At 38.2% G+C, this 9265-nt stretch overlaps 1 protein-coding gene across 1 annotated transcript; it reads left to right on the top strand.

Annotated features, from left to right (window-relative positions):
- Positions 1-4201: 4201 nt before the first annotated feature.
- LOC142642257 (uncharacterized) lies at positions 4202-8469 on the top strand. Its single transcript, XM_075816591.1, has 5 exons — positions 4202-4926; positions 5877-6046; positions 6196-6295; positions 7315-7577; positions 8013-8469. The coding sequence occupies exons 1-4, from the start codon at positions 4297-4299 to the stop codon at positions 7555-7557; spliced, it is 1143 nt and encodes a 380-aa protein (XP_075672706.1). The 5' UTR covers positions 4202-4296; the 3' UTR covers positions 7558-7577; positions 8013-8469.
- The last annotated feature ends 796 nt before the right edge of the window (positions 8470-9265 follow it).

Below are 9265 nucleotides of genomic sequence, written 5' to 3'. Positions count from 1 at the left end.
AAGAGATGAAAGTTGCAGAATCCACAAAATTCAACAAGGTCTGCTTCACCTATTCAATTTCCTCACACATGGATTTCAAAGGAAAAAGGGTGCCTATTTTTGTTCAGGAGCAAGGCATAGGAAGAGGAGATCAACCTATAACTTTTGCAGCTAACTTGGTTAGCTACAGGTAAATGAAAAAGAATAGCTCTTACACCACCTAATGCTCTTTAATGAATAGTATTGTAAATTTGAAGTTGTTTAAGAAATTGAATGTTAACAATTATAAAAAGAGACAGAACCTATTCAATTAAATTCAACATGAACCCAGAAACACAAATCAAATCACAAATGAAACCCTATCCCACAGACACAAAAAATAGACAGATACAAATCAAATCCAACATGAACCCATAGACAAAAAAAAAAAAAAAAGACAAATACAAATCAAATCCAACATGAAACCCTATCCCACAGATACAAACCAAAAATCAGTCAAATAAGAAAACTTCAGTACAGTTCTTTAGGTGCTTTATCTTAAATTCTCCTATTAAATTCAATCATATGACTTATTGGACAATGTAGTTCCTTGTGTATAGTTAAAGCTTCCAAGATCACATATTTGGAGTTAAAAAATAAATAGTTAAATATCACACAGTTGAATTTAATTGGGATATCTAAGGTTCCACTCCTAAGAAACTGGAACTAAATTTTACCTATAAAACAAACCAACAAAACTATTTTCACTCAGATAGTGATCACTAATTAGTACATCACTTTCCCGACGGACCACCACTTTTATTGTACTCCAATCACTACTAGCCACCTTAACCATTGTGAAAAAAGTAGTGAAATTTGTTGTGTACCTAAACTTGTTGAAAACCAACCAATCCTTCTACCCTACCAAGCTTGATGCAATGAGTTGGCCCAATTGACTTGAGAGCCATTCAATGATTTCTAGAAACCAAACTAACTTTAAACTCAAAAATTTTGTTTTACATTCTATTCCCCAATTTTAATTTTTTTTGTTTGTTCAGTGAGATTATAACTCAAAGTCTTTCGATTAAACAACCAATGACCAGAGCAATCAAATACAGAAAAAAAGATTAAGTTTTTTAGCAACCAAACAAGAAACAAAAATAAAAAACTGATTTTGAGGTTTAGATTAAGGCTAACAATGAAAAACAACAAAATCAATTAAAAAAAAAATTGATTTTCGTGTTTATAGCTCATGTGAGCACCTTTCAAATTTATGATTTAGTTTTGATTACGGGTTGTTGAATCTTCTGATTAATGAGGGGTAGGTAATTAAATGTGCTCAATGTCTTTTTTTCTTTTTTTTTGTCATGAAAAAATACCCAATGATTTATTAATTAGTTTTGGCAGCACAAATACATGCTCCATTGTTTCAAATGACAATAATAATAAAAGGAAGTAAGAAACCCCAGAAACCATATTAGCTCAAGTATCACAAATAAGAAGAGAAACAGGAAAAAAAAAAAAAAGAAGCGCAACCTTTAAAGTGCTATTAATAAAAATTATCACAAATAATTAATATGGGACAATAGTATAATATAAATGAAATACAAAGAAATCGAAATTTGTTGGTTTTGCCATATTTTCTCAAAACCCAAACACCAAGCAAACACTATGGAGAGAGAGAGAGAGAGAGAGTCCTTACTTGTGATAGACGTGGAGTCCTTACCAGCAGAGCCACCCAAAATACAGAGATGACAATGTAAAGTGTCTAAGAGGGTTTGAGAGTGTTTGAAAAGTGTTTGAAAAGGGAGAAAGCGACAGAGAGAGACGAAGAGGGAAAAAAGAGTCTTTGAAGTGAGAAGTTTGAAGTGTGAGTGAATGAATGAGATTGAGAGAGACGGTGAAGTTTGAAAGTTTGAAGAGTGAGAGTGAGAGACGGTGAAGTTTGAGTGAGTGTTTAAGGGGCTGTTTGGATTTTCAGTTTCCATCACCCATAACTCTGTTTCTATCACCCATAACTCAAAATATATGGGTCCCATGGTTGAATGGTTTGTTTAGAGATGTTTTCAGTTTTTGTTTTCATCACTCAATTCTTTGATTTTTAAGTGATAAGTTATGGAATCTAAAAACACATTTTAGACGTTTTTAAGTTATGGAAACAAATTTATGATGCCATTTTTGTAAATACACACACATTGAGGGACCTACAATCAGTGCCTTGTCAAGTCCGGCTCTCCTTTTCACAATCCCCACCAATGGCTTTTTCCTTCACACCAAAAACCCAACCCACTGAAACTCTTTTCCATTCCCAAATCCAAGCATACTAGGCCTTGTCTCCGTTAAAACTACACTTGACACTCCACCGCTCCAAATCTCCGACCCAAGCCTAGGCCCAAACTCCGACCCAACAAAGATTTGAACCCGTAAACTTTGTTTCGAACTCCAAACCCGCCACTCCACTTCCGAGACGACCGCCTTCGTCATCTTCGTCGCGATCCAAATTCTCGCCAAGAAAACCGCCACCCGATAACCTGAACTCAGAATCGGCTTTCGACTACCCGGATCTCAACCCGTTCCTCCTCAAGCTCGCGCGCGACACTATCGCCTCCGGCACGGGACCGAACAAGGCTCTTAACTATGCACTCCGAGCTTCGAAGTTGTTCGAGTGGTGCTTCGGTGGAGATGACGGTGAGCCGAGTCTGGACTTGGCAATGAGCCTTCACATTTTGGCGGCAATCTACTCAAGTTTAGGGAGGTTCGAGGAGGCGAGATGGGTGAAGCGGCCCTGGTGACGGACGGTAGAGATCGGCGAGGGAGCTTCTTCTATTTTCATGGGTTCGGGTTTGTACTTTGGGAGAAAATAGTAAAATAGGCATAACTTTCTAACTATATAATTAGTTGTTACGGTTTGCAAACTATATTTTTTATTAGCATCTCGAGTCTAAGAGACTCGATTTTGGGCCTAAAAATCGAGTTTTTGAGGATCAATTTTTAATATCTGATGTGGCAATTTTGCCTACATGGAGTCTACCTGGAAATCGAGTCTCTAACACTCGATTTACCAGCCAAAACATTTTCAGATCTAAGTTACCATCTGTTCCCTAAAATACACAATCACCAAAACCCACCTATCCCAAATCAAAATCCATCCACCACCATGGAAAGATCACAACGGAGCATAACCCATAAATAAATAATAATAAAATAAAAAAACCAACGTCCCTAGATCCGCGGACCGGGTCGTGCGGCCTGGGCGCGCGGCCTGGGTCGCACGGACCTGGGTGGCACGACCTGGGTCGTGCGGACCTGCGCCTACGCGACCTGGTTGCGCGGACCTGCGCCTGCACGACCCAAGTCCGTGCGACCCAGGCCGCGCTACCTAGGCACGCGGACCTGGGTCGCCTGGACCTGGGTCGCACTACCTGGGCGCGGCGGCGATAAGTCTGTGGCAGCGTGGGGAGGAAGAAATGAGCAATGGAGAGGTAGTGTGGAAGAAAGAAGCAAAGGGAGAGCCCAGATGTGAAAGGCAGAAAAATAAGGAGATATAAGATATAAATCGAGTCTCTAAGACTGGATTTCCAATTAGATGCCACATGGAAAATATGCCACATCAGATGAAATTAGACCATAAAAATCGACCCTCAAAAAGTCAATTTATAGACCCAAAATCGACTCTCTTAGACTCGAGATGCTAGTAAAAAATATAGTTTGTAAACCGTAACTACTAATTATATAGTTAGAAAGTTATGCCTATTTTACTATTTTCTCCGGGAGAAGGGGAAATAAGAAAAGAGAAAAAGATGGGGTATAGCTTTGCTTTGACCAAGTTACAGGTATGGGGCACACAAAAAGTTGAAAAAATTGAGTGATGACAAGTTGAGTGAAGTGTGTCAAATAGGTGGGTATAAGAAATTTGGGTATTTTAAGTGATGAGTAATGAGTAACGAAAATTGAGTGCAAAATGATGAGTGATGAAAAAAAAAAAAAAAAACCAAACAACTCCTAAGTGATTTGTGAGTGAGTGTTTGAGTGATCTGAAGACCCACATTACACATGGAAGGATGAATTGAAATCAAGTTCAGAAGGTCGATTTCCATTTAAACTAAATCGAGTCTAAAGAACTCGAGTTCTGCGCCTACGTGGACCAAATGTCCACCCAGCTGCGACGACGGGAAAATCGAATCTCTTGCTCTCAAGTTGTTAGATAGTTAAATAGTCCTAACAAACTAGTTTTGAGTTTTAGTGTTATTTTCAAAAGCAATCCTTTGCGCTCCCCAAAACCCGAAGCCAAGTAAGAAGTGTCAGAAATCAAAGTGTGAAATTTGCAGAGAGAGAGCAATGTCGATGAAATCAATCTTCGACGCAAAAGAAGTCCGCTCAGAATTCGAAAAGGCCAGCATAAAGCCTAGCTTCATCCCACTGATATGGAAACACGTAATCACCCATCACCAAAACCCTAACACCATCACCACCGCCATAGATTGGTGCGAAATTCCATCTTTACCCTCCACCGCCTACTCCCTCCTCGCCTCCAAATTCAAACCCCTAACCAGCACCCTCCACTCCCTCCACCGCTCCTCCGACGGCATCACCACCAAGCTCCTCATAAAGCTCCAAAACGGCAGCTTCGTCGAGGCCGTCGTCATGAAATACGACACGCGCTTAGGCAAATACGATGGCAAGCCCCGCCCCGGCGGGCCGAGGTCGACGCTGTGTGTTTCGTCTCAGGTGGGCTGCAAGATGGGGTGCAGGTTTTGCGCCACGGGGAGCATGGGGTTCAAGAACAACCTGTCGTCTGGTGAGATTGTGGAGCAGTTGGTTCACGCTTCGCGAGTTGACTCTATACGTAATGTCGTTTTTATGGGGATGGGTGAGCCGTTGAATAACTATGCTGCTTTGGTTGATGCTATTCGTGTCATGTTGGGTTCGCCTTTTCAGTTGTCACCCAAGAGAATAACTGTCTCAACGGTATTACTTACAGTCTAGTACCAATTCTCATTCTATTCTTTTCTTTTCTTTCTTTCTTTCTATGTTATAGGATTTTTTTTTTTTTTTTAACCCAATATTACCCATATCATATCATCAACTGACGCTGATGCCGACGGGTTTGTGTAAAATGTACCTACTGGGTAGAAAGTGTGTTGTGAAAGTAGGTGTGAAATAAGGAATGATAACTGGTAGCTTGCTTTGTGCACGGGTGCAACATTTTCAACACCACTTCACTAAACTTGACACCATATTTTTCAAATGCAAATGGAGAGGATTCTAATTCGCAATTCAGGGGTACATTCTAAGATTGAAAACAAATGTCATCTTGTCTTAGAAGTCATCAAACGCTCTTAGGCTAAAATAAAAATAAAAATAAAAAAAATTTGGGAGAAGATCTCTTCTCGTTTAAATTCTTCAATTCCCTCCAACTTTTAGCTAGATGTGAAACACATGGCATTTATTTGATTTTTTATGGTTTACATGGATGTTTTTTAATGCCACATGTTTTACTTCTGGCTAAAAATTGGAGGATTTGAAAGGGAGGGGTTCCTTTTCCCATTTTTTAGCGATGAATTTAACCAGGAGTTTAATTACCTTAAGAGTGGACATGATCAATCCATCACTTGAAGCATGCAATTCATATCTGAGGATTGAATTTATTGCTGGTCCACAGATATCAGTTAACATGAGATCCCCTGCCCATTCCTACTCCTTTACTTGCTCTCTTCCTAATCTTATTGATATATTTTACCAGTGTAATAATACTACAGTCTATTTAAGATGCAGTCTTGGGTATAATTCCAAGTTACGTTAATTGTTTTTTCTTCAAAAAAAAAAAAAAAGTTACGTTAATTGTTAGAATACAAGAGGGCATTAATATGGGAAATGTCTGACTCGTAAGTGTTTTTTGTGCATCTAATCTTCCGTAGGTTGGCATCGTTCATGCTATCAACAAGCTTCATAATGATCTGCCAGGTTTGAACTTAGCAGTTTCATTGCATGCACCAGTTCAAGATATCCGTTGTCAGATAATGCCTGCAGCTCGGGCTTTTCCTCTGGAAAAGCTTATGGATGCACTGCAACAATATCAAAAGATCAGGTAGGAATTTTACACACACAATTAAGGGAGAAATTTGTCATAGTTAATGCTTTTCTGAAAGTTATGTGAATATACATGTCTTAAGACTTTACAATTGTGAAGGCAGTGAGAATTCGAAGAATATCTCATGTTTCATCTCAAAATTGCAGTCAACAAAAAATTATGATTGAGTACATAATGCTTGATGGAGTGAATGATGGAGAGCAGCATGCCCACCTACTTGGCAAGTTGCTAGAGACATTTCAAGTGGTGAGCTCTCCTTTTTTCCCCCACTCTCTTTTGATAAGTCGTGAGCTCTTGAATTTAAATATTTACAAGTTCCAAGTTTTATCATGATCAGTCTGAACACAATTTACACATGTTTAACTTTGTAATACCTTTTCTTATAGCATTATACTTGTGTATAATTGGATGCTTCTGTGGTCCACTGAACTGATTGATGCTCAAGACAACTTCCATGGATGCAAGGCACACCTGACAAAAATAAATAATTATAATAATGCATGCTGAAACTCTGGGAACAAATAATATTTTTGAGTAAAATTAAATACTTGCCAAGAAACCAGCTGTGCCTATGTTGGGTTTTTGTAGCCTACCTTGAGAAATCAGGGGACAGCTGGTTGTATTAAGCGGCCAAATATTTTGTCTCATTCATGGCATTTTATATAAAATTTCACCCAACAACATTTTTACTGATAGACATCTTGTTACCTTAAAGTGCAGTCAGCGATGGGCCACCATTCCAATTTTCAGTCAAATCTATTTTCAATACATTTTTTATTGCCCATCAAAATAAAATTTAGATCTTTTTAGCTTATCATATGCAGGATGTATCCCAGGGGCAATAATTCTATAACTGGGTTGGATCTTAGGTAAACACCAAACTAAGTCTACAAAAGGCATGGAGTTCCAACTGTTACTCTAGACTTGCAATATGAACCTAGGTTGATAGGCTTCAAATAAACTATGACTGAAAATTGAAATATAGATGCTTGTATTATAGTTATGACTAGGTACTTGTCATTGCTGAAGAAAATCTTTTAGCAATGCCCTAGCCATGTATTTGATTAGTAGTTGACCTTCTCAATGGGTAGACAATAAATGGCATCATTCGTGCAACTTGTTACCAGACCAAAAAAAAAAAAAAAAAATAGTAATGCAAGTGTTGCTCAACATAAAGTCTCTTTGGTGTCTGTATCATTATTACTTCACATGATCTTATCATTTTATAGTCTGACATATGTATGGCTGTGTTCCTTGTTTTGTAGATTGTGAACTTAATACCATTCAATCCAGTTGGTACTTTGAGTCAATTCAGAACCAGTAGCGAAGAGGGGGTATTGAGATTTCAGAAAATTCTTAGGGGTACCTATAACATCCGGACAACAGTTCGTAAGCAAATGGGTCAGGATATAAGTGGTGCATGTGGTCAGCTGGTGGTTAACCTACCTGATAAGAAGTCTATTGGGAATTCAAGTCTCTTAGCTGATATAGAAGATCTTCATCTTTGATGTAGCCTAAATCATTTCAGGTGAGAGATCTCTCCTCAAGCAAAGTAGCAAACAATTCTGATATCCTTTGATTTCATTCAATTAGCTTGGAATTTTCTAACCTCTCCAGAATGATTGAGTTTTGGAATGTTTTTGTGTTTGTAGCAATTATCTCAATTTTGTATGTTTAATACAGTATTTGCTGTTATATCTGGTATCATATGGGAAACGACATAGATTCTATACCCAGGACTACAGAATATATCATATCACACAATAGTTTGCAAATCTATTTAATTCTCATAAGTATTTGCTCTCACGCACTGGCAGACATTTCTAATTAGGAGTCCATTGACGGAAGACAAAGTAAACAAATATTGTTTGCAACGTCTGCTATTTTACACGACTTATGTTCTTTTATTAAATCCTCTATTTTATCTCTCTATTTAAACTCAATTCTGTTCTTGATGATATAGGCTTAGCAATGGATTGCAATTTAATGGTGATGGCCACACCAGATGATGGAGTCCCGAGCGGATGATTTCAAAAAAACTGTCTTTGCCCAGCATGTTTTAAATACTGCTGGCCAAATGTTTGAAGGGTTTTCCTTTCAACATCTGATTGGGGAGGTTGGCTTCTAAAAAGTGGGTTTTATATACAAGCTCTTGAATTCTTTGTAACCACTGAATCCCGACCTCATATTTACCTGCAACTGTGTTCATGCAAATTTTGCAATTTGCCTGTTGTATATTTTATCTGCAGAGTACACTGAAAGAGCTTTAATATTAGCGGAGGAAAATGTGAGAAAAGTATTACCGTGACTGAGAAAATCTGTTTCACCAGAAAACAAAATGTGGTTGTGCGTGATTCTCTTTTTATTGTACTGTTGTAGATAGTCAATTATGCTGTTTGTAACTTGCAGGCAAGGGTATCACTGGAGTTCTGACTGGATTGGATGAATGGATCGGTTGAATGGATTAAACTTAAGATTACATGCAGGTTGCTTGATGTGAAATTTGTAGCTTCCAGCTCTCATAAAAAATCCATATCCAATATCTATTTAAGCCTTGGCTCTGGCTCACGTTGCATGCTTGTCATGTGGTTGGTCTGAAGTTGAATTAAGGCGAAACTATACTGATGGTCTTTGAAGTTTACTTCTTGTGCGCAATTGGACCCTTAAGTTACAATTGAGTGTTGTTGATCTCTCAAGTTTCAAAACTAAGCACTATTAATCCTTTGTTAACTTCCGTTAGTATTATTGCTTATGTGACTACCGGAATAGTGATGTGGCATTATTTTAACTGATGTGGTATTTACTATTTATTTTATTTAAAAATTATACATGTCATAAATTCATAAAAGCAAATATTTGACCCAGTTCAAGTGGGTTAATACTTGAATCAAACAAAAATTATCAATTTAAAACTAACGTAAGAGAGTGATAGCCCAAGACCATCATCCTTCTGCATGTGACAGCGGCACCGTCATCCTTGACAATTACTAAGATTCATGGTCGTGCTCGCAGCCTTGCACAACCATTGCTTTGCACCTCCCCTCTCATCTTTAGCCAACCCATCTAGTTTGTGTTGTCACTAGGCCGTTGGGACATGATAGGAAGCATTCTTTTGGTGATATGAGTGTTGTTGAGGAAATTTTTAGAGGACCATGATTTTAATATTGGTTGTGCAACATATGATTTTTTTGTGCACCAACTCAATCTGTTGTTGCA

Source organism: Castanea sativa, chromosome 7 (assembly GCF_040712315.1).
Source record: "Castanea sativa cultivar Marrone di Chiusa Pesio chromosome 7, ASM4071231v1".
Classification (NCBI taxonomy): Eukaryota; Viridiplantae; Streptophyta; class Magnoliopsida; order Fagales; family Fagaceae; genus Castanea; species Castanea sativa.
This window is presented reverse-complemented; position numbering and strand designations above follow the sequence as displayed.